The 26,077-nt window shown below is 46.8% G+C and overlaps 1 protein-coding gene across 1 annotated transcript in view; it reads right to left on the bottom strand.

The window, feature by feature from the left end:
• Positions 1-713: 713 nt before the first annotated feature.
• Positions 714-26,077, bottom strand: part of SETX (senataxin) — a 53,928-nt gene continuing 28,564 nt past the window's right edge. Inside the window, exons 12-26 of the mRNA XM_087822992.1 lie at positions 25,108-25,281; positions 22,925-23,157; positions 21,876-22,043; positions 21,241-21,391; positions 17,192-17,293; positions 16,880-16,995; positions 15,284-15,355; positions 10,972-11,121; positions 10,010-10,117; positions 9,194-9,381; positions 8,517-8,609; positions 8,080-8,244; positions 6,946-7,044; positions 5,893-5,980; positions 714-3,737 (exon numbers count right to left, since the gene is read on the bottom strand). Of these exons, the coding sequence (XP_087679118.1) occupies positions 3,003-3,737; positions 5,893-5,980; positions 6,946-7,044; positions 8,080-8,244; positions 8,517-8,609; positions 9,194-9,381; positions 10,010-10,117; positions 10,972-11,121; positions 15,284-15,355; positions 16,880-16,995; positions 17,192-17,293; positions 21,241-21,391; positions 21,876-22,043; positions 22,925-23,157; positions 25,108-25,281 (2,642 nt within the window). The 3' untranslated portion in view covers positions 714-3,002. The remainder of the gene's footprint in view (positions 3,738-5,892; positions 5,981-6,945; positions 7,045-8,079; positions 8,245-8,516; positions 8,610-9,193; positions 9,382-10,009; positions 10,118-10,971; positions 11,122-15,283; positions 15,356-16,879; positions 16,996-17,191; positions 17,294-21,240; positions 21,392-21,875; positions 22,044-22,924; positions 23,158-25,107; positions 25,282-26,077) is intronic.

Below are 26,077 nucleotides of genomic sequence, written 5' to 3'. Positions count from 1 at the left end.
TGTTCATGTGCCCCCCAATCGCAGCCTAGGGGGAGCACACGCTCCTGCCGGACCAAGCTGCACTCTCTGAGGCACCACCACGCTGCCCACGCTGCCCCTCATCACCTTACGAACAAGGCCCCAGAGAGGGTGGGGAGCCAGGGAGTGGAATGGGGCTGGACAACAGGTTTGGAGAAAACAGGTCCCCACCAAGTAACTTCAGCATGGCAGCCCCGGCAGATCACCTAGGGAGTATGTTGTGCCTTAGTTCAAACACAGAGAATTCCTAACCCGTGTCAGTTGTGTTTCCACTTTTTAATTCTGCTATTTTCTCTTAAAATTTAAGTTTTAACAAAGACAATAGACCTAATGTTTTCCAAATCCCAGCTAGGAATTCAGAGCATAGAAAAAGTCAAAGCTTCAGCAAAAAACTATAATGTGCACAACTAACTTTAGAAAACAGTTTAGGTACATTTTGGTTATAAAACTCACAGATTATTCACATGTACTTATCAAAATTCTGATAATACATGAGAACTACAACTCAATAAACTGTGCACAATAAACCCAGGACAGATTACATAGGAAAAGCAAAGTTGGTAGAATATATTCATGTGGGAACTGACACTGAGAGAAGGCAGGGCACTTAGAGGTGTGACGCCTCGGCCAGGATGAAGCAGGAGCCCTTTCCACCTTGCCCGTTAGCTTGACTGCGCGTGAGCAACGCTGCTGGGACAGCCGCTTCAAGAGAGGCCACACAATGCATATGGACCGCTTTATGCAAATACCTTTACCAACTGAACAACAAATGGTTTCAAAGGCAAGGTCAGGTATGACCGTGTTCTGCTGGGACAGGCTGTCAGGAAACAGGCTTGTTCCTTGGAAGGATTACGCGGGTCTCCAGCTACACCAGGCACAATCGGGCCGGGGAGCCACAGGTGAACAGAGCGCGTGAGGACAGGCATCCAACTGAACCGGAAAGAACGCCGTCGGGCCGTCGGGCACGGCAACAAAGCACGATCCCAGGAACACCTGTTTCCTGAGCTGCCTGCTGGAGAAGCAGTCGGTGACCGCCTCACCCCAGCAGTTCTGCCATGCCTCCTTTACAAGGTTACAGTTGTCAGACTACATTGTTGTCATCACTCCGAATATCTGCTAAATTGAGCATTTCACCAGGACAGCAGGAAAGTAAACTTAGAGTAACAATGAGATTTCTTGCCCAAGGCACCTGTGGGGAGCTCATGGAGCCCCTGCCCCCACCCTACACTTTCTTTGGTGGCACAGCCAAGGATGGACTCTGCCCCCCCAGAGAAAATGTGCTACCAAGGGACAGGGGTGCTGTCTGGACACCAGTGAGAACACAGGCAATGAGAGAGTAGAATGTTTAAACTCTGGCCACCAAACATTGCTTTTTAAAGAACTCTTAGTAACGTGCTTCAGTAGAATTTCTGACTAACACAAAGCCTTTTTTGCTTAAAAATCAGATGGCAAAGTTCAACTGGCGCACACTCGTCTTTGGGGTTTGTTTTCCTTCCCCAAGTAGCTAGTGGGCTGCAGTGAAGTCCCCCAAACCCGATTTCAACAACTGTCAGCTGCCACTAACACGCATGCTCACACCTGCAATATTCCCAGTTCATTTTGTATGTGTTTGGAAAAGTGGGCTCTGAGATTCACACCCCTTCCTTCTCCAAGTCTCTCAAACCTCCACTCACTACGGCCACTTTCTGCCACAAAAGCACGGTGCCCTACCACCAGCTGCTCTCAGCCCCGGTGTATTTTCACAGGTTAGGATGGCCTCCGAGATCCCAGGAAACGCCAACTCTTCCTGGTCCTGAACTGAAAGTACTTACATCCATCCCTCTTCTAGCCTTCTCTTTGAAAAGGGTGTTTCATTCATGCCTAAAATACAGGGTTCCCCAAAATTGTACACACTTTGAATAATTATTAATTCCAATGGGGTAAATCTTTGAAAAGAAACATACATCGATTGAGATATCAGCTGCTAAACTGTGTATACATTTTTGGGGGGACACTATGTATTATGCCCAGCCTGCCCTCATGGTTCCTAAGCTGCCTGGTGACCAGAACCCCTGGGAAGGTATTTAACATGGAGCTTTCCAGGCTCTACCTAAAACGAATGTTTCGGTTGGGTTCCCCTGGCAACCTGCAGGCTTTCACAGCAAGCCGAGGTGGTCGTAGAGCAGCCCGCAGTAACCCAGCCCTGGGCCACCTCTGGGGGGGGACCCACCAGTTACAGGAAGCTCAATATGCTGGGCGTCTGAATGTTAATTCAAGAGATATTTCATTTCAGTCATCTATTTCAGGAAGGATAAGAATTTTAGCTGGAGAGCTAGGTGCTTACTAAAAGAGGTAGCTGAACTTGTCACAAACATCATGTCTGTGCCAAGGGGCCTCGTCTAAAAATGTGCATCAGCAGAACTTGACCTAACAGAACTCCGCTCCCCAGAGTCTCCTCCAGGAGGCTCCCGGTGCCTCTGTGAAGAACTAGACACTGACCAGCAGTGGTACCCGCATGTCCTGGACCCCTGGCCTGTCCCAGTCTGCCTGCAACAAGAGCTGAGAGGGTCCGCCCTCCACCTCCTTTTCTCTCTTTTTTTAATATAAAGTTTGTTCTGGTGAAAATGATTAACATTTTAAGCAGGGGGAAGAAAAGCTATCAACTAGGTTAAATTTTAAAAGGAATTTGCTATTTGCTATACAAATATAATTTCAATTTTTACAACACTCACTCCAGTCTGACCTAACTTTTTATAGAAGAACCACAGACCAACATTTCAAGCCTGTGGCCTCACGGGCATTATTACACACAAGCCCTCTGAGAGTTTCTGCAACTGACAAAAAAGTACTGAAGATGAGCTACAGGCTCAGGGGTTCGGATACATTTTCCATGTTCACCACCACCACACAGACTCCTTTCAAGAAAAAAACTATCTGGGTCGTCCTAGTAGCCAGCCACCTGTCTGCAGTAACGCCGTGGCCGACAGGCACGTCACCTGGCTTTACTATCGCTTTCTTCTCTTCACACTGCTGCCCTCCTCCTTCGGTCTCCTGTCGTCCCAGCCACAGGTCCTCTTGGCGTGAAGGCTCACAGAGCTAAGCATCCCCTGGTCCCCGTCACTGTACGCCCTGGTCTGTCTCTGGCGCCTGTGCTCCCCTCCCTGGCCACAGGTTCTTTTATTTGTGGAGTCAGCGCTGGCAACAGGAGGTTCACATGGCACGTGAGGTCTCTGGTTGCTCCCTGTGGCCGTAGACAGCTCCCCAGTGCTGCCCAGAGCCAGGGGACTCGCAGGGAAGCTGGTCTCTCCCGAGGGAGGGGTTGCTCCAGGAAGCTGGGTGCTCAAGGGCTCTGGGTCCCTTAGGCAGTTCCCTTTGGCTTTAGGGTTCATGCTTATCCTTCTGAACAGTCGTGGGTCCCGAAGCTGGTCTTTAACAGGAGGCTTCTCAGGGTCCTTTGCAGCAACAGTACCAGCAGCTTCCTTACCATCCAAGGGTGTGTGGTACAGAGAAGCAGGCAGCAATGTCCTGACCCGCTCTCTGTCTAGCCTGCTGCTGGGCGAGCCGCCCTGGGGGCTGGAGCCCTCCAGGGCTGCGGAAGAAGGGTGGGTGAGGCTCCGCTGCAGTACAGGCTTGAGCTTCAGGATCTTCATGGCGTCGTGTTTGTAGTTCTTGTCACAGGTCTTGATGATGGCACCACGCCTCTGTGCGTCCTGAATCAGGTGGTTCCAATGCTGATTGTCCTTGAAACCAAGAGGGAAGAAAAGTTACACACCAACAAACACTCGCATGCCTGGGGAGCGGGAGGGCCCCGCTTCATTTCTGAACAAAGGAAACAGGCTTTCATGAACAGATTCTCCAGGACCTGTTACCTGTTAGACAGGGTGGGGGGAAAAAAGGTCAGCATACAGCCCGACAGCCTGTCCGAGTCGACCACTGTGAGCAGAACACCCACCGCTCCCCATGGTGGCGCCTGCTGCACAACAGCAAGGACAGGGCTGCACCTGAACAGCAGCCTCAGGGAGCTATTTATATATCAACTAATTAAAATCAAATAAAGTGAAAACTTGAGGTGCACCAGCCACGTTTCACAAGCTCGGTGGCCACGTGTGACCAGTGATCAGTGCACTGGACATTGTGGACAGCGCACTCTGTCATCCCCTCAGGAAGTGCCCTGGCTGCTGATCTGGTCCTGCCTGCCTCTTGCAGGGATGACAATGGGAGCAGGAAGGCTTGGCTTTAGGAAGCCCTAACTTCTGAGTGCTTGTGACTGTTTTAGAAAAAACACCATAGCTTTCATCAAATTCCCGAAGGCCACCCAAACTGCAAAGGGCTAAAATCATCTTCACCCAAGGCTATGCGTTGCGCCACTTTCTGTCTCTTCCAGAGGAGCTGAGGTTAGAAAAGCACATCTAAGGAAAGGAAAGCCCCGGCTGCGCGCCCCTTTCCTCCCTCCCTCTGATCATTCCCTCGGCAGTAAACTGCTCTTGCATGACCTTCAGAACTCAGGCTTGGTAGGAAGAGGGAGCATGAGAACAAAGGCTGAGGGGAGAGGAGGCACTGCTGCCCTGGGCCCGTGAGGCCATCAAGGAGCCCTGGCCGATGTGGCTTACGTGGCTGGAGCGTCATCCCATGCCCCAAATGGTGACGGGTTTGATTGCCAGGTTTTGGGTTCAATCCCCAGTTGAGGAGCATATGGGAGGCAACAAATTGATATTTCTTTCTCACATCTAGCTTTCCTTCTCTCTCTCTCTCTCCTTCTCCCCTTTCCCTTTCCTCTCTCTCTAAAATCAATGGAAACATACCCTCGTGTGAGGATTAAGAAGAAAAAAAAAGGCTTTCGAGGAAACTATAGATTCACAGGAATTTGCAAAAAAAAAAAGGCACAGAGCAGTTCTGTACAGCCTTCACAGTTTACACAAATAGTTATGAAAGATAAGTTTTTAAATGTTCAATTTATATATAAATTTGTGTGGCAGAGAAGCAACACAGTGACATTAACAGAAAGATTTCTGATTACAAAAACCTATTCCCCAACTTTAGCCCCAACGAGAATGAACAGAAGGAACTTCAGTTTCAAAAAGCGGAGATAATGCTGAGCTCCCGTCCACTGCAGGCACTAAAGAGCGATGCATTCGATTTGTTTTTAAAAGCTTCATTTTAAAATGTCAGCATTTTATAATACACTAGAAGCAAAGCCTTTAGCAATACTTAAGCTTAGAATAGGAGGTACACAGTTTTAAAAATTCTTTCAAGGGGGTACACAACACAAGGTGAAGACAGAGCGGGTAAGAGTTCAATGAGACTGAGCGCCCTCTGGTGGCACCAACCAAAGAGCGGAAACCTCTCCTCAGCCAGCTGGCGACTGTGAGAGAAACGAGGGAAACCAAAAGCAAGCCCCGCCGCCAGGCCAGCAGCACATTTTAGCTTCAGCTGGCTGTGCTGTCACCAAGTGAAGCCGGACATCTGTTTCCCAAACAACCTGCCGGCAGCCCCCCTGGAGCCGCAGCTGCACCCCGTCCTGCGTCCAGCCCCACACCGCTGCTCTGCTCTCAGGGCCGAGACAGGAGACGGCGGCTGCACTCGGCGGGTGCTAACACTTCACGTGTATGACTCCCCCATCATCTAACATCCTAGGATGCAGATACGATTTCCTTAAAGGCCACCTTGACAGGACACTGGATGCCTGGGCTCAGGCTGAGGCTGAGTAGTCTCTGTGTATGACAGCTCCAGGGAGAAGCTGCTGGGGAACACAGAACTCAGGGAAGAGGCTCATTGTCTCATGTCTCCATGGACCCTCGAGACCACTGTCATGTTGGAAAATAAAAGCTAACCTTCAGCCCCTATCAGTAACAATGGGCAAGCTTCCGAGTTCTCTGGCCACCAAGAATGACCTACCATCAGGGTCCGCAGGTGACCAAGGATGAAGAGGCTGTACTTGGCTCGTGTGATGGTGACATTCAACCTCTGCAAACTCGCCAGAAATCTAGGCAAAGAAAAAAAGAGTTACTTCTTTCTACAGAGGGACGTAGTGCACCAGTGTGGGTGAGACACAGGTAGTATTCTAGACAGTTTTCCGTGGGCTCCGGCACGTAAAGGCACAGTGCTTCCTCACTCATCTTCCCAACACAGGGTACCTGGCACAGAAGCAATTCCCCTTAAAAACAGCAAACAAAATACCCAGTGCTTTCCTTCAAAGGGATGCATCTGTCTGTCAATCTCCTATTTTGACTCGAATAAAATATTGGCAATTTTAACAGTATGATTTCTAAGCCTTCAAGACATCCTAAAAATATGATACTAGATCGATTATTCTTGAATTTAAATTATTTGAGATTACTAAAATACTGTGGAACTAGTGCAGAAACACACAAACCTCAGACAAATGTTAACAACAGGTCAGAAAGAGCTCAGAAATAACAGAACTGCTACACAGTAAAGCTGAAATTTCAGGTGAGCTGGAAAAGAATGCGCTGTTTACAAAGTGGTCCTGAGATAACTGGCCTCCATTTGTACATGCAGACTATTTCCAGGCAGGGGCAGAGAGAACTTGAGTTACTATTTTAAGAACAATTAAACATACTTACAATCTGTAAATTTCATCTGCTACTCATGGGAAGAAAAAAATCTAAGACCCTGAGGCTCAGGGGAGTTTTCTGTCACCCACTACAGTGCCCAGAGCATCTCTGGTAAGTAAACTGACTGTAGTTAAGATTAACTCGGCCAAAGCAGAAAACACAGAGAGATGAGAAAAAGCCACAGATGACACATCCCGTGGGAGACCAGCAGGCCCCTGCAAAACACACTTGATCCAATGACTTATTTCACTCTTATTAAATGACAGAACAGATTCACGCCATGTCATGGGTTAATATAAAAGCTCTCAGGAGAAGCAGACCCAACAGTGGATCAATTTCACAACTTAAAACCTCAATGATGACAGTTACTCACCCGATTGAGCCTTGCATGGCGTTTGCTCTGACACATGTGACAATAATACAGTCTTTCTGACGACCCTGAAATGCATCCACAGTATCCACTTCTGCTGGCCTGTTTACAAAAGAGAAGTGTTTACTGGAAAAGGTAAGATAACTATTAAACATACATATTCATAAAGTAGTCTTTCTCAGAAACCTTTTTCATGGTATCTGTACTTATGGAAATATAATTCACATAACATAAACTCCCCATTGTAAAGTACACCTTTCAGTGGTTTTTAAGTACATTTGCTATGTTGTGCAGGCATCACTAATTTCACAGCATTTCCATCACCCAAAAGAGAAACCCTGTCACAATTTTCCCTCCCCCACAGCCCCTGGTCACCAGGAATCTACTTTCTATTGCTACAGACTCTTCCGCACTGGACATTTCATGTCAGTGGGATCAGAGCTCGTGGCCCTTGAGCCTAGCTTCTCTCGCTCAGTGTTTTCAAGGCTCATCTACGTTGTAGCACGGGCCAGTGCTTCCTTTCATGACTGTAGATTTGATTGTACACATGGCTCAAAATGTATTTACCCATTTACAAAACTGGGTCCTGAGTTCTTTGTTGGAAAGTACTTGATTATTAACTCCATCGCTTTACTTTTTAGAGGTCTGTTCACATTTTCTATTTTTTCTAGAGTCAATTTTGGTAGTTTGTGTGTTTCTAGGTTAAGACACTTTTGAGTCAATGGATTTCCAATATTTAATCTTTAATTTTACTGTTGAGGTAAAAAGGAGACAAAAACATGATCCTCTCCCTATACATAAAGACACTAAAAAGGGTAAACCATTTATTCTAAGTGACAATGTGACTCCCTGCATCTCCTCAGAATCAGAATTCAGACCAACAGTCATGGACCTAAAGGGAAAGGTCTGGGAAGCTGCTCGGTGAGTTTCACTGTCAGGTCTCCTGTGATCAGCACCCAAGGCAGGAGGCTCTGTCCACAGGGCTGCAAGCGTGCCCACCCCGACCCCGACTCCTGACCACCTGGTATAAAATCACTCCCCACAATGTTTCCTTTCCTCCTTCCCTTCTAGTCCCTCTTTCTTCTCTTTAATTCAACAGAGAAACTGGAAATATCTGTAAAGACACATTTGCCTCACCCTTTTCCTTCAAATTCTTTGTCCAGCTCCTTCTGAATCATCATCTTCTGAGCCTTGTAATGGGTTATTATGCCAATGTTTCGGAAAGTGATGTCCCTTCTTTTGTCTTTAAGAAGTTTAATCAATTCTATGACCACTTTTATTTCTTGAACATTTACATATGAGCTAAAAAAGATGGAAAAAGACACATGCTTGGCATGGATTCACTCAAGTGCCAACCACATATTAGGTAATATGATCCTCGTTACACACTTAAGGATTAAAAGGCTGAAATGTAGAGAGAAAGATGCTAGCAATTTATTTTAGCACCCTGCTAGATAACAGCAACCAGGCTCTGACATTAGACAGAGATGTGTATGGACAGCATTTTGAACACGAATACGGACCAAGCCCTCTGAGGCTCTGGGGCCTCCCTGGGAGTGGGGGGGGGAGCGTACTCATTCTCCCGCCGCTCGGAGCCGTCCCCGACATCAAACACGAGGTAGGGCTGAAACGGCCAGTCTGAGGAGCACCGCGTGGTCTCAGTCCCCCTACAAGAAAGCAGCCACCACTCAGGACACAAGACAAGTCATATAGACAATTCTTAAATTAGTATCACCATTGTCCTTGTAAGGAGGAAGCTGGGGCAAATGAGGGCACAAGAAGAACCTTCTTTTACTGAAACATGCCTTAGTGGAAGGTAGAAATCCAACTTTATTTCTACTCTGGTGCTAAGAGAATGAGCTCTGTAATTAGAGCATAACAATTATAACTGGAAAGCTACTCATAATACAGGAAGTAAGAAAAGCAAGCCATTTACTACTATGTAGAGCATGGTATGATTTTTTTGAGTTAAAAAAAATTAAAAAGGTATACATAGTAAAAGGACTAGAAGATGATACACCAAAATGTCACTAGTAACTACTTCTGGGCAGTACAAATAGGGGCGTTTTCCCCCTTCTTTTTTCTTATCAACATTTGCTGCAATCAACATGACTTTTATAATTAGAGAAAATTATGAAACCTTTGACTTATGCTTTTATGACAAGATTTAAGAACAGAGTAAACTCGCTCTGCTTCCTAAGCAGCTAACCCTACAAACAAAATCAGCCACCAAGTGATGAGCGAAGCCCACCTGTTGGTCTTCAGGCTCCTGTTGTAAATGTAATTGGAGGGGAAGAGACAGATGTCCGGGTGCATCCTGTACTGGACAGTCAGCTGCAGGACAGGCAGCCTGCCGCTCAGGTTGTGCTCCACGCTTTCCTCCAGCAGCCTGCAGAAGCGGGCCATCATCGACTGCTCGTAGCCATACTCCTGTGCCTTCTGGAAGGGGGAAGAAAGCAGTCATCTCGGAGAAGCTGCCTGTACCTGTCCCATTGTTATAAAAACAATTACTGTGCTCTAGTATGTGCACAGCAAGGTTTGGACCCATTACCAACCACCAGAGTCAGAGAAAGATGTTTCTGAACTTGGCCCTTGAAAAGCCATGGAGTTTGGTGATCTTGTAAATGACCACACTGAAGCTATTCTGATGCTAACAGAAGTCACCTGACTCCATTACGAAAGCAAAAAAAAAAAGTAACACAGATTTTAACAATTATTTCTGGATTATGCTCTCAAACAGAAACAATGTTATTGTAAATAAGCCCTCTTAAAGACTACTTGCTGCACAATGCCTGTCCCAAAAGGAAAAGCCCAGAGCACATGGAGCAGGGTCTTCCTAGTCTCTGGTCTCCGACATGGCTCCTGTCACATACACAAGCACAATTACCAACAAAGGGGCATTTTCAAAGACTTCGACTATTAAGACTCAAATAGTGGATCTCTTTTCCCAGACTTTCCAACACTTTTCCCTGCAAATAAAAAACGATGATCCAACAAAGACTGCCCCCCAAACAATTCCAAAAAAAGCCTCTTCCACTTTAAATTGATCAGAATGCGAGGGACTCACCAAGGAGATGACTGTGGGGGGGAGCTGCTTCGGGTCCCCTACAAGGATGAGCTTGTTGCAGCGGTGGATGAGGGGGGTGAGGGTCTCAACTTCACAAGCCTGCCCAGCCTGAATGACAAAGTACAGAATGGAGAAATCAGCTTAATTATCTTTTTGTTTACCCATGTGCCGTTTACCTAACGCACAAAAGCTCTAACCCTAACCATTCAGAAAAGAGAACACTTTCTCCTTCTGCACCAAATATCAAAAGCAAAAACTTTCTTTAGAGAAACAAACAAAACAAAACAAAAACACTCAAAAAAAATATCACACATGTATTTTGAAGTCAGTCACCACTCAGGTGCCACTGACACTTGGGAGCCAGCCACAAGCTGGAAGGTCTGCTGGAGCTGCTGGCTGTGCCCCGCCCCGCCCCGTCCCGCTGTCTTCCTTGTTCCTCAGCGGCTCTCTGCTGCAAGACCCGGCTGGCTGGCACTGGCCGCCGCTTCACCACGGCCCCCTCTGCCCGCTCTCACTGGCAACTACGGACCTTGGACCTCCTGGACCAATTCTCTATCTCATTTCCATCCCTGTTGTCTTCTGGCTCTACGTCTGGCAAACAGTAGGTACCTAAAAACTGTCTGCTCAATAAACATACTGGGAAAATAGTGTGGCCCAGAGCTGTCCAAAGTTAGGTTAAAAATGCAGCAAAAGGTAAACTGAGCGATTCCGAGCAGCTCAGGCAGTCCTTGGAGGGGCTCTGGGAGGAACAATCTAGCACCCTCGAGGGAGAATCCGCCCTGCAAGAGCGGTTTGGGCGTGAGGAGTCCCCGGCAGCACATTCAACACGAATGCACACGCGCAATGGCGGGGAAAGTCAGGCGCGAAGACCACCGTGTTAACACCTCAGCACCCCCGGCCCCCCGTTCACAGAAGACTCCCCATAGCACTAGTCAAAGACGAATGGCCGACTGCTCACTGACCTCGTCGACGATGACACAACTGAAGGGGACACCTCCTTGGCCCCGGAAAGCAGACTCGAGCAGCAAACCGCCACTTGTGCTCAGGGTGCAACAGATGACGTGCGACTCCAGGATGATGATGCTCTGGGTCTTCTGGGGGCGGCCTTGGACCTGCGACAAGCAGAGGCTCACTACCATTCAGCTGTATGTAAATCTTAGACCACGGGAGCCTATTTTACTATAAAACACCCACCTTTATTATGTGAGAGTAAAATTTAGTAAACATAAAGGGAGAACCTCAATCTGGAAAAACAGCAGAAACATCCAAGATGATTGGAAACCATGGGAAAGAATACTATTTGCAGTACAGTCTAAGCTTAGAACAACTTCAGGCACAGAGAAAAGCTCATCCAGCGTTTGATTTGGCCAGATGTATGTGGGCGGGTCAGACTATGCAGGGAGTGAACCACCCTCCCAATTTGGGAAGCAACTGTCTGAGCAAAGCCGGGTCAGAACTGGGCTGGAACATGTGTTTTTCTGTTTGTTTTTAAGTTCATAAAGCTATTCTTCCTTTTATAAAGGCTACTACCAACAAAAAAACCTGCAAAATTGATGAGCATTCTACTTCCAGTTAGAACACAACCCTGGTCTCCCTCTATAAGGCAACATACAGCTCACCCAGGAACAACGCGGGCGCTCAGGGCACCAACCACCTGCACAATTGAAAATCCTAGTGTGACTTAAGTCAGCCCTCCACATACGTGAATTCACCACCTCAGACCAAAGATACAACTGTACTGTGGTGGAACCAGGCACAGTGAATGACACCTCTCACTGCACACCATGCAGGGTTCAGTCGCAAACTAGTATCTCAGCAGAGTTAGCCTGGTCCCAGTCCCGAAAAGCAGCAGTGACTCAGCCCTGTGCAGGACAGACAGTCAGCATGGACTACGAGGCTCTCGTGTGAGCTCGGGCAGAGGGTGGCGATGGTGGCCCTGCAAAGTATACGTGCCGAAGCGCTATCGCCCATCTCTTCTCAGCCAAGTGAGGAAACAGTCAACTGCCACAGCTACAGAGCAACATGACCAGTAGCGGAAGCCACGCTGCCTGCAAACACGGACTTCCTCCCTCAATTCTGGAAGACTGAGTTTGGCTCAGTTTAAAATTGAAAAGTTTCCACCTAATTTTTAATTGAAATAAATTGCTAATGCAAATACACATTAAACGCAATTGTATTTATAAAGCCACACAGGGAAGGCTAACAAGGAGATTCAAAAGAAAAATCTCAAAAATACTGAGAACATCCTTGACCCCAATGGAAACGCTGTGTTGTCTGAGGAAATGCATAGGGAACTGCCACTGTCACTGCTTGAATCCAGATGCATGTTATTTCTTCCTTTTAATAGCGAAACACCCACGAACTTATTTTATTAACAATTCATCTGGCTACAGATATCCCAGTTGATCGCGCAGTTCGGGGAGGTGGAGTAGAGCATCTGACAAGAGGCTTTTGATACTTACCCAGACCTAGAATAGGAAAGCTATTCTATAATCACTTCTTCCTTAGAAATCTCAGGTGGTGATAAGAACTCATTATTAGGCTACAGAAACAAATGTAAATATACATGTAATTACACCATTTCCACTTCTGTATTTGTTCGAAATTTCTCATAATAAAAACATTTTTAAACGCAATTGATAAAAGCCCAGAGATTGTCTAAGCTATCATAATTAAAAAAAGAAAAAGAGGACATATCAAGATGGCAGTGCAGGTAACAGCTGCACCCGCCGCCTCCCGCAACCACATCAAAATTACAGCTAAAATAAAGAGCTGCCCTCACTCAGAGCCTCCTGAAATCCATCTGAACAGAAGCCCCACAACCAGGGAACTTAAGGAGCATCAAGAGTGGTAGGAGGGGTGGAAACGCAGGCAGATCAGGACTGGATCACGGTGGGCCCACAACCGGTGCCGCGGGTTAAACCCGGGAGGGAATCTCGGCGGCAGAGGTTTCCCGGAGGAGGGAGGGGTCCCAGGCCCACAAAAGCCCCCAGCCCAGAGCTCCAGGGCTGAGAAGAGACGTCCCCACAACTCCAGGCTGTGAAAACCAGCGGGGACTGTCGCTAAGGGTCTTGGAGGCTGCGGGAGCCCCAGCAGCTCCTCGTAAAGGGCCCGCGCGCAGACTCACTCGGACGCACTCCCTCTGAGCCCAGCGCTGGGCAGCAGCTTGAAAGGACCTGGGACACTCGGGGAAGAACTAACCTGCTTGGAATCCGGGCGAGAGGTGGAGGGGTGGCTTCCTCCCAGGCAGAAGGGCTGGCAGAGGCCATTGCTCCTGTGGACAGCCCTCCCCGTACACAGCCAGCAGGCAGGCACCATATCTGAATCTCCAGCACCTGACTCACACCTTTGGCCCCTCCCCTCCCCACCTGCAAGCTCATCCAGGCAATTTTCAGGGGCTTTTCTGTGCAAGTGGCCTCTAAAACCTCGTGCTTAGGACGCAGCAGCGGGCCCCATATGGCTTGATAAGTGGCCTAGGCCTGGCACTAGCGACAGCCTGCATTGGCTCATAGCTGGGCCTCTCCTGGACACCTCTAAGCCCAGCGCAAGTAGCAGCCAACTACGGTTTGCTATGTAGCTCATGCTGGGTGGCCCTGGGCAAGGCACAGGCAGAGGCTGACTTAGCACCTCCAGAGAGGCTTCAAAGACAGTGCACCTCAGAGACTCCACCATGCTGGATTACAACCCTACCACATCCACGAGTGACATTCAAGGGGCACACTTGGTGAACACTGAAGCCCCACTGAAGTAAATCCTGCTCCATAGGGGTGTCTCCAACACAGCAGCTCCTTGGCTGTAGCTGCAGCTGGTCCTCACAGCTGATTGGCTTGGGGGTCAATTCCTCCCAGTGACACCAATAGCAACCAAGGCTCACCTACAACACAGTGCACACAGCCCACACAGGGGAGCACCTAGAAGGCCCAGCTCAGGGGACTGGGGAGGCTGAGCCACTGGACCCTACAGGACACCTACTACACAAAGCCACTCTACAAATTCCAGGAGACATAGCAGCTCTACCTAATACATAGAAACAAAACACCTGGAAGCAGCCAAAATGTGGAGGCCAAGAAACAAGTCACAAAGGAAAGAACAGAAGAAATCTCCAGAAGAGGAACTAAATGAAATAGATCCAAGCAAGCTAACAGATATAGAGTTCAGAATTTTGTTTATAAGGATGTTTAAGCATACTATTAGGGAAACAACTGAGAAAATTGATAATATAATCAAGTATCAATTTGAAATGAAGGCTACATGAACTGAAAGGAAGAATAATTTACAGGGAATCAACAGTAGAGCAGAGGACGCTGAGAATCAAATCAGCAATTTGGAACATGAAGAAACAAAAAACACTCAACTAGAACAGCAAAAAGGAAAAAGAATCCAGAAATATGAAGATAGTATAAGGAGTCTCTGGGACAACTGCAAGAGGCCCACCATTCGTATTACTGGGGTGCCAGAAGGGGAAGAAAGAGAGCAAGAAATCGAAAACCTATTTTAAGAAATAATTACAGAAAACTTCCCCTACCTGGGGAAGGAAATCGACTTACAAGTCCAGGAAGCACAGAGGGTCCCAAACAAGAGGAACCCAAAGAGGCCCACAGCAAGACACATCATAATTAAAATGCCAAAGGTTAAAGACAAAGAGAGAATCTTAAAAGCAGCAAGAGAAAAGCAATTAGTTACCTACAAGGGAGCACCCACACGACTCTCAGCTGATTTCTCAAGAGAAACCTCGCAGGCCAGAAGGGAATGGCAAGAAATATTCAAAGTGATGAAAAACATGGAACTACAACCAAGATTGCTCTACCCAGCAAAGCTATCATTTAGAATTGAAGGTCAGATAAAGAGCTTCTCAGACAAGGAAAAGCTAAAGGAGTTCATCACCACCAGACCAGAACTACAGGAAAAGTTGAAGGGTCTTATTTAAGAAGAAGCTAATGAACAAAAGAATCTGACGAACTAAATAGATCCAGAGACACTGACACAGGCAACAGACGATATATTTCAGAGGAAAGAGGGAAGGGAGTGGAGGGTGGGAAGAGATTAACCAAAGAAGTTATATGCATATATGCATAACCCATGGACACAGTCAATAACGGGGTGAAAGCCTGGGGAGGGGGTGGGAGCGAAGTGGAGGGGGTCAATGGGGGGGAAAAATGGGACACCTGTAATACTCTCAACAATAAAGATTAAAAAAACAAAAAAAGCAAATTCAAAAAAAAAAGAAAAGAAAAAAAAAAAACAACAGGAAAATGTTGTAAGTAAACGACTTACCTCTTTGATTTTAGAAGCAAGTTCCTGCCTTTCTTTTGATACCCGGGCAATTTTTTCATCTAATTCTTGCCTCTGGAAAAAATTAGAATGTCATCATGAAAATTACATAAGCATTTAAAATGCTTTCCAATGGCTGCTTCACTTCAAAAGGGAGAGCCTGCACTTTATGAGGACACTCACACAGTTTGTTTTCTCTTTGCCAGTGAAGTCCTGACACTCTGAGTCACTAGGTGTCCGGAGTTTGGCTCAGCTACTCCACAGTATTGCTGCCTCCACCTCCATTCTGTTTGGCCAAGCAGCCTGCACACCTTAAACTGACACCAGCCCCTTCACACAAGCGCATGCCCCAGGCAGCAGCCCAGTCATAGCAAATGTAAGCTCCTGATACGACTTCTCCAGCAGCCCTTGGGACCAAGTCTCCCCTGCCCCCAACACATTCCCCTTAAGCACTTCTTAGATAAGGTCTTTTGGTTTGAACTGACCAACCCAGCCTTAGCCCAGGAACCCTAAAGCACTCCAACCACAGGCCCTAATAAATGGAATGTGGCCCTCTGGCGTGGCTCAGTGGCTGTCAACCCATGAACCAGGCGATCATGGTTCCTTTCCTGGTCAAGGCACATGCCTGGGTTGAGGGCTTGATCCCCAGTAGAGGGCGAGCAGGAGGCAGCCAATCAATGACTCTCATCATTGATGTTTCTCTCTCTCTTCCTTCCTCTCTCTGAAATCAATAAAAACATATTTTTAAAAAATTAAAAAATATGCCCGGCTGGGCATGGCTCAGTGGTTGAGCATCAACCTAGGATCCAGGAGATCGAGGTTCGATTCCCAGTCAGGGCACATGCCCAGGTTGCACCCCAGTGTGGGGTGTGCAGAAGGCAGCCGATCAATGACTCTCTCATCATTGATATTTCTCTCTCTCCCTTTCTCTGAAGTCAATAAAGATATACTTAAAATAAATAAATAAATAAAGGCATGTGCCCCAGGCCCTGCCTGTCTGCACTCTGCCTTGACCTCCGTGTGGCCTCTCGGGGCATGCTGTGTGCTTCCTCCAGGACCTGTGAGTAATAAATTTCTCTATTTCAATTTCTCTCATCGTCTGCTGTTGAGCAGTGCTCACCACTCAGCATCCTGCACTCCACTTAGCAGCAACTGTTAATCTGATAAATTCTTCACACTACATGAGATTCCACTGGGCCCAGTACAGGACATGTGTGCTACTTTTGAGTATCCCAACCCTTGGGTCGTCATTCCTTCACTTGTTTCCAAATGGTTCAAATGTGGCAATCAGTCACACTTCCATCACCTGTGGCCACAGGTTTGGTTAACCATGGCAGCCATTGCCTTAACCACAGGGAATAGACCTGTCTGTACTCCCAGGGCCTAATCCGAGTTCCTCCTTGGAACTGATGCACGGATAACGGCAGGGAGGACTTCTGTGCCTGTGGGTTTTCCGAGCTGGGGTGGCTTACCACTTTTGTATACATTTTCGTCAACAAATTATGCTATTCCACAGGGAAAAACGGCATTGAATACTCATCATTTGGTCTGTGTGTCTGTGAGTTATTAAAAACCATTAGTGAAGAAATACTCAGATACCTGTATTTCCCGCCCACCGCGGCATAAAGCACGCTGGCGGGAAAGTTCATCTAGCTGATGGTCTAGATATTCCTTTCTTCTATGCATCTCCTGAACATAAGAAGGTAAGTCTTTTTCTAAAAAAGAAAAAAAAAAAAAGAAAGAATTATATGCCACTTCTGACACACACACATACGTATAACAATAAGAAACAAACCAGTTCTCAAAGCCAGACCATCTCTAGGGTCTACCTGTGGCCTTAAATACCCAAACCACTGTCTGCTGTCCAAAAGGAACCAGCTAACGTTAGCATGGGCCGTGTCCAGTACTTACTCATTCTGTGGTTAACTTGGCTGTCCAAACTGAATTTTAGGACCTCATTATTAATAGACTTTTCTGGACCCAGTCGTACTAAATTGATATCTCCACAGTTTCCTGTTGATAAAAATCACACTTAAGAGACTGATGAGGACACTGCCAACCTCTGTCCATTATAATATGTATTTTTAAGCAAATATATTAACAATCAGAGAAGGGAGCTAACGTGAACTATCAATTTAGATACCTGGAACTCCACTAGAGCTTCATACATGTTATTCCAGAGATTCTCTGTAACAACCCTATACAGTAGGAACTTAACCATTTCTACCCAATAAAAGCTAACAAGGTCGTACATAAACACTACACTGCAGAGCTGAGAACCCATTATACTGTTTCTCAAATTATGTTTTTTAAAACATTCCATGGTAAAATATATTTGGAAATGGTGAATTAAAACATGTATCTAAACCACAGGATGTTTCAAAAGGACTTTTCTACATTACTACACATGTGAACTTCTAAACAGAATCTTATTTGACCGTCAACCCCTTTCTGCAGAATCCTCAGAATAAAGCTTTGAAACTGGTCCACCTCGCATTCCACTCCACCAGAAACACCGAGAGGTGCCCCACAGATTATGACAGACATCCTTTAAACTGTAGGTGCGTTCGTAAGAAGGTTGGACAAGCCCTAGGGCCAAAAACAAAGAGAAAGCTGAAAAGCAGAGTTGAAAGCCCTGAGTTCCTATGGGTCACAGAGGGTGAAGGGTGAGGGCTGCTCAATGCCTCAGTGCTTAGGTGTTTTTTAATTTACATTCAATAAACTGCAGAGATTAAAAATCTTTAGTTCTACAGAGTCTGACAAACATCTACAATGGCAAAACTCCCATTCCAATCAAGACACAGAAGTCTTGCAATGCAGCTTGGAGTTACGGCCGCATAGAAAGCCAATGGGCCTGACAGACGTGGCAGGATAAAGGAGTGAACGCACCCTGTCCTGGCTCGGCTGGCAAAATTCTCTTTTGGGACTTGCCAGTAAGGCCCGTGCCACGTGTGAATTTAGAGGCTCAATACACAGCACAGGGAATAACAAAGGTGACCCTCAGACATACGGCTGAGACTTAAAAAATGAGAACACAAGGAACGACTTTATACCAATATATTTGAAAACCTAAGACGAAGTCAAATTTTTCTTAAAAATGTTAATTAGCAAAACCCAAATCTAGAGGATCTGAATAGATCTGTAACAATTAAAGACATTTAGACAGTAGCTAAAAACAAAAACCACTAAAAACACATTAGCCTGCAAGGACGAGATGGTCTTCTGGAAAACACTTCAAAGAATAACAGAACCTCCCAGTTCCCTTTTTAAAGTCTGTGTAACATCAATGCCCAAACCAGAAAAACACGACAAAGAAGAATTAGAGGCTGGCCTCATTTATGGATAACTTCTTAAATCCTAAATAAAGCATTAGCACTCCAGGTATGTGTTAAAAATAGTAATACGTGGCCAAGTTGGCATTATTCCAGGAATCAGAGCTATTTTATCATTAGAGAGACATTGTAATTTTCCACATTAACAGACTAAGGAAGAAAAACTTCACTGACATTTCAGCAAATGCAAAAAAAACAAAAACAAAAATGCGTGTGGTCAAACTCAACACCCACTCATGATAAAAACGCTGCTGAGAAGGGAACTTCTTTACTCTGATAAAGGGTACACAAACTGAAACCCAGCAACAAACTCATACTTAATGGCAAGGTGTCATTTCCTTAAAGGACACCCAGGGCCATAGGAAGCAGTGAAAAGAAGTGAGAATGAAATAGCGAGAGAGGAGAAAAAGGCTCTCCTTACTGAAGGAGCTACTTTCTCTCTAAGAAAAAGAATGAAAAAGCCACCCTCACTGCCTGGCCCCCCGGCTGCTGCCCAGCCCTGCTGCCGGCCAGCGCACATTGGGGCGCTGCTCACCCACCCGGCAGGGAAGGTCAGTTAGCACTGAGCCCTGCGCACGGCCAGGTACAGCTGCTGGATTTGACTGTCGGAGTTGGAGCAGCCAGATACACTGACACAATCACTTTCAAGAAGAACTTGGCCCTGTCTAGAAAACTGAAGACGCACAAATCCTTAGACTCAAGATTTCCACTTCTAGGTACACATGCAGCGCACCAGTGACCTTGTCCTCTCGTATGGAGTATTCCTCACCCGTCAGCGATGAAAGACGTTTTACGAGACAACTCACCCCGCTGCCTGTCCTCTGATGTTTTCTGCTCTGTTTTACCTGGGTACCTGGGTTAAGAACGCTGGTTCTGGTCTCCCTAAATTGATTCCACAACCCCTAGAAAGCTGCGTGGAAGCACCGGGGGGGGGGGGGGTGAAAGTAAGGCCCCAGAGCCGCGTTACTTCAGCGCGCTCCCCCTAGCGGCGCCTGTGTGACAGCACAGCCCCACCCACTGGCTACAGTAAACATTCCTATGCCTGCGCTGGAGAAAAACACCTGCTTACAGGAATGTTCACTGCAATAAAGTTTGAAATAAAAAAAATGGAAGATAACCTGAATGTCTATCAACAGGTAATGAGTGCACTGTGCACCTTACAATGAAATACCCCTCAGCAGTTGATATGAACGACTGTGTGGACAGACAGCGATATAATATAAAATCATAAACCGCACAAACATATGATAGCTGGAAAGTGGCAGACTTAATGTATTGTAAGTTTACAAGCCAATGAATTCTATTTGTAGGTAACACATATGCGGTAAAAAGCAAAACTTGTGTGATCCTCTAGAATAAAGTGGCGTGTCCCAGCTTCTCTCATAGTTGGGTACAGCCATGTATGTGAGTAGGTTCTGGCCCAAAGGAAGTGAGCAGAGGTGCTCCTGGCAGTGTCTAGGAACTTTCCTGAAAACAAGGCTAGGATGTTCCTTGTGTCCCTCCTTCATCTTTACCCCAGACACTTGCTGCTGGATGTGACTGCTAGAGTTGGAGCAGCCATCTATGACCATGAGGCACACTAAGGAAGGAGGCCACACACAGCAGAGCAGCAGGACAGAGAGAGCCCAGGTCTCTGAGACACCAGTGCGAGTCCTAAGCTGCCAATCTCTGGCCTTCTGAGTAAGAAAGAAACTTCTATCATACTTAAGCCACTGTATTTGGAGTCACTCTTATTTGCAGCCACATCTAATCCTAACTGATAAAAGGTACTGTCAGGTAACCTCAAGAAAAACAAAACTTGGTCAGGAAAGACAAGACTATGAGCTTGAGAAAACAGTCGAACTGTAACCCTACCACTCAAGGCGTGTGCTGTCAGAATGAGGGTCATGCAGACAGGAGTTACCTGACATCTGCACTCAGCGTCCCCCAACTACGTGTGCTGAGCTCTTCACCAACGTAGACTGTGCTGAAGAGTTACCCTGGCACACTCCACAACCTGCTCTTCAGCTTCCCCCCCAGCATGGAGACAGAGGGTTTCAATACTTGCTCACTGGAGCGCTCTGAGAATTTTTGCCACAGTGAGCACTGCTCTAGCTTTCCAGTCTGCACCAGGCCCTGGGAAGCCACAGGGAAGGAATCACCCTCACCTTCGGGGAGCATACTCCGTTCCAGGCGTCCTGAATGAGCTGGGTTCTCCAGCCTCTGGCATCCCCTCCCCGCACACACACCTCCCTGGCTAACTCCTGCACTCCTCAGGTTTTACCTTAGACACCACCTCCTCTAGCAGCCCTCCCCAGCCCTCACATGATTGAGTCAGGGCCACTGGAAGGAAGGTGCCCGAAGCAGCCGCATTTCTCTCCTACTAGAGAGCTCACAGCTTGTCCTCTCTCTACCCACACCTCCACCCACTTCCTCCTGAGACTGTCTTCTGGGGGTTTCACAGCTGAAATCTTAGCACTCAGCACAGGGCCTGGCACAGAGAAAACGCCAGTAAATATTTGCTGACAGAATCATTAAGGACACAGGGCCCACAGCCCACGACAAGTCATCACAAGAGTTGGCCTGCTCCTGTCATTCAGAGCTGCCCCCACTGAACCCAAAACAAATGAACAGCCACAAGTAGCATACCCAAAGGGTTCTTCTTGTCTTTACACCTCTCTTTGAATTCGAGGATGATTTTTTTCATCAACTCATCCACAGCCGCGTTGGAAGGTGCACACACAAGCACGCGGTTCTGCTTGATCTTGGCGTTGGAGTTTTCATCGAAGTGTCCCCTCCTCTGGGTCGACAATTCAACACACGCACCAGACAGACAAAAAATACCAATGAGCTCTATTAAGTTGTTTTATCCTGCTCTCTACTTCCAGGCAAGTCTGAAAGTTCCCTTGTAGGAGGGAACTTTACTATATAAAAGCACCTGCATCTTACACTGACAGTGAAAGTACTCAGTCACAGAATCTTATCCCAGCCGCTTTCACTCAGTACTCACTCCAACCCAAAGGCAGCCCAGGAAGAAATGAAAGACGGTGCCCTGGCCGATGTGACCTATAATAAAGCCAGAAGACTACCCCCTGGCCCTTAGGATTAGTTTCACCCAAGACAGCATTTTCTGCCCTTTTTACTTCTTAGAACCTTCTCTCCCTCTGTTCCCCCATTTCTGACAAAGTTCCACACAGTATCGACAGAGAAGACAGCGCACGCTGGTTAATTCAAGGTCAGTGGCACCGTGTCCTCAGCCCCAGCACTGACCCCACCATCTCTACCTCAGTCAGCAGGCGGTACAGGAGGCCAACGATGGTTTTTGATTTCCCAGTTCCAGGTGGCCCATGAATCAGACAGATCTTGGCAACTGCTGGGGAGTGTTTCACCATGGCGTATGCAGTTTCTATGGCCTTCTTCTGGTCGTCGTTGAAATCTTTTAAGTAGGCAGTCTACACAAAAAGACGGGAGTGAGAACGGCAGCGGTGGCAGCGCAAGACCCCAAGGGGACCCACCCTTCACCTGAAACCACTTCACTACAGGAAAGAGATACTTAGTGTCTGCAGGCTTCACCCACTGACAAATACAAGTATGCTTTTTTTTATTTGGGATTTTTATAAAGATGGTGACAATAAGCTGTTCTGTCCTTCTCTGCTCTTTCTTCTTTGGTTCTTCCCACTCTAGTCAGTTCTCTCCTCAGACAATAAAAACAGTGACACAGTGGAAAGAGCAGGATCTAGGGGTGGATCTGAGTCTAAACCTCAGGTTCACTCACCAGCCAGGTCTCTTAAACTCCTAACCTCTCTTAGCCCCAGCCTCTGTCATCCATTAAGTCTGGGATTCCTTGAAGGTGAGAACTGACTGAGATGATACACACGAAAGCCCCAGCACACAGCAGGGGCTCAAAAATATTCCTTTCCTTTTGCTTTTCTCTGTGTTAATTTCCAGCAACTTATATGAAGCTCTTCTGGTGATATCTGTATACACCCAAAACGGCAGCTTCATCCTCATACTTGTAATGATACCAGCCAACTCCCCTGTGCCTGAACCTCATCACCTGACAGATATTAGGTGGGGTGCTCCCCCAGCCCGTCAATGCTGCTCCTCCAGCTCACTCCCCAATCTTTCCAGCACCACACCCTTCTCCCGAGGCCAGCGAACCACCCTCATACTCTGCAGCATTCAAGACAACTACGCCCCAAACAGCACCCCCGTGCACGGTGCGCAGCCTGCTGTCGATGCGGGAATGTGCAGCAGATACGCATAACACATTCTCTCACATCCCGACGTGAAACTTCCTGACCTTCCCTGTTACCATATGATCATCACTCACAATTCTCTCAGACGTTGTAGTTAGCAGATCTTTTGTACAGAAGTCCATGGGGTTTGGGTTCAGAATCGCTCTGGCCAGTTGGTTTCGACTACTCAACAGAGACATGGCTTTCAGCTTCCTTTGTGTAGTTACCAGGGAACTGATCACAGAACATTTCACCACGTCATTTAAGTTGACTGCAAAGTTATCTTGAGTCTGGATGGAGAGGGAACACTCATACTTCCCATTCCGCACTAGTGTCAAGACAGAGAAACAGCAACTTCAGCAACCAGTGAAGAGCAATGTCCAGTTAGGAGGTTATTCAGAATTGGGTATTTTATAATGTGTGTTCTTGTAGGACACATTACAGGAACAATTCACTGAATAACACTTCTTGACTGCGTCCTGAGAACAAGGCAATGTTCCTATTCTCAAGAGGCTTCTTTTTTGCAGAGAGAGACAGACAACCCAATAAACAGGTGGTGACAGCAAGTGCTCTAAAGAAGGGAGACAGGGAATGAGGAAGTGCCAACGGGTGTGAGGCAGGGGTCACTGTAGATAAGAGTTGGGGCAGCTTTCAGCTACCTTTGTGTAGTGACCAGGGAACTGATCGCAGCACATTTCACCATGATCTTCCTGATCAGGCGGTATCTGAGTGGGGACTTGCAAAAAGGCCACTCAGGAGGCTACTGCAGTCATGCACGTAAAAGTAATGGCAGGATGGCCCAGGACGGAGTGGCAGAGGTGGGGCGAGTGGAAATGACTTGCTGATGGGCTAGATGTGGGTGGAAAAGGAAGAGGGAGACCAAGGATGACTCTGCCCCGCTCACTGAGATGGGATGAACCAAAGGAAGAGCAGGCGGCAGGCAGGCAATCAAGCATTTCTCTTTGGACGAGGTTTGAAATGTGGAGATGTCTGACGGTTGGACACATTAATTAAGGGAGGAAACTACCTTAGAAATATAAATTTGGCAAATGTAATCATTTGTAAGAGTCAAAAGCACGTATATACCTGCTTCTGCTCTTCTCTGTGCATTTACACAGAGACCTGAGCTCTGGTCGCACTGACAGTAAGCACGACACACCAGTCATAGTGCAGCCCGACGCTGGGCTTTGAGGAGCCTTGTCGCTGTTTTAAAAATGTGATGCAAAAAGGAAAAGGAATAACGAAATTATGTTTCCCTCACATCACTGGGACTAAGCAAGCATCAACGTCAGAAGGCAGCTTGGCCTTGGCCTAGAATAAAAAGAGGGCACTTTGTGGCCAAACAAAAGGAGGTCGCAACACTGGATTACATTTACTGGGAGGATGGCCTCGGCTGCGGGACCTCACATCCCTGAGCCCTGGCCTCCTGCCAGGCGGGGACAACTAATTCTCACTACTTTGCAGGGCTTTGGGGGAGGGTGATAAATGTGACAGGCAGGATAAGGCACCCAGTAGGTGCTCATTAAATTCAGCTAACATTATTTTTGTTATTCTACCCTAGGGAGAGAAGTCCCCATGACCCAATGGACAAGGTGATGGAAACAGTAAGCCCCTCTAGGTGTCCCTCACAGTTAGTGATATGTTTAGTCTTCGCACTAATAATGAGTCACAAAGCCAAGGCTGAAATGTGATTTAAGATATAACGAACAGGTGGCTTACAGGCTGTCTGTTTCATAACAAACACAATGACAGATGAAGGGATATACCACAGTAGAGGACACTACAAAAGGGAGCTTTTAAATTATAAGTCTAAAGCAATAAATACTGGACCTTTTCCAGATGAGTCTAGAAAAACTAAAAAGGGACTTGAATGGCATATGATCAATCTAGAGGTCCAATAAATGTACAGGTGACCCTAGAACAACACAGGGGTTAGGGGTGCCCAACCCCCTCCTCATGTAGTTGAAAACCCATGTATGGCTTCTGACTCCCCAAAAACTTAACTCCTAAATAGCCTACTGTTGACCAGAGCCTCACCAATAACACAGTAGGCACTTTGAATGTCACGTGTTTATACTGGAAAAAGATGATGTTATTGTGAAAATCCATTTACAGTATTTTTGAACGAAATTGGCATCTAAGTGGATCCACGCAGTTGAAACCCATGTTGTTCAAGGGTCGCCTGTAGAGCGAACACACAGCCAGTAAAGGACTCAGAGGGAAGCTGAGCTGAGCTTACAGCTGGCGCCTGCTCTTCAGTGTCCCGTCGGGTACTTACTGACGGGAGTGCGGCGAAACTTGTGGACATAAGCACAGTGGTATTCACGGGAGGCGTGGGCGAAACTCCCCTCGGCATCTCTCTTCTCTCCACTCGGTCTCTCAGGAACCAGAAACACCAAGTCATTCTCCTTTGGATGAAGCTGTTTAGACAGTTCACATTCCTCAAGAAACACTATAGAACAAGAGTAAGTCAGGTTTATCCTAACGGAACTACTTTAGTTTATTTTTCAAACTATAAGAGAAAGTTTATTTAGAACGTTACAGAGGTAGTAGAAGTGAGCCAGCTGGGCCGCCTACGCTCAGGAAACGCGTTACAGAGGCGAAAGAAGGGCCCTTAGGGGAGGGAAAGGCAAAGGTAATGCCCCACGGGGAAAAGGGGAGAGGGAAGGCGCCCAGAATTATTTTAAATACAGTTAAGTTAAAGGACCCTAAGCCCTGTACAAACTCCCAGCACGTAGACAGCACCAGTGATTCGCACATACTTCAACACGGTAGTCTACAAATATCAATTACATCGCATCATCAAATGTTTCTTAAAAACTGCTGAAAAGCTAAAACAGATAAAAACATAATATTCAGAAGTAGCTGACACATTTACTTTCCTTGACGTTTATTTTAGTTTTTAATCAAAAAATTTTCTCTTTTGTTCCCCACTTTCAAAATCCCAGGGGAAAACCCAGAAACAGATCCAAGTACACCTAAGGATTTTGAGCCTATTGGTGACATTTCAAACAAGGGGAAAGGATAGTTGTAAACTAAATGCGGCTGGGAAAACAGCAAGCACCAGAATAAAACTGTTCAGTGCCAACCGTCAAATCCAGCAACAGACACTGAACTCAAGCATGAAGTCCTGGCATGAAGCAGACTGAACCACTAACCCAAAAAGATTTTTAAATGTGGCACATAAGAAATATCTACTTGAAGGCATCAGAGAGCACATAGAACAGTGAAGAATTACTCTGTTGAGA

The sequence above is a fragment of the Miniopterus natalensis genome, chromosome 12 (assembly GCF_054644295.1).
Source record: "Miniopterus natalensis isolate mMinNat1 chromosome 12, mMinNat1.hap1, whole genome shotgun sequence".
Lineage (NCBI taxonomy): Eukaryota > Metazoa > Chordata > Mammalia > Chiroptera > Miniopteridae > Miniopterus > Miniopterus natalensis.
This window is presented reverse-complemented; position numbering and strand designations above follow the sequence as displayed.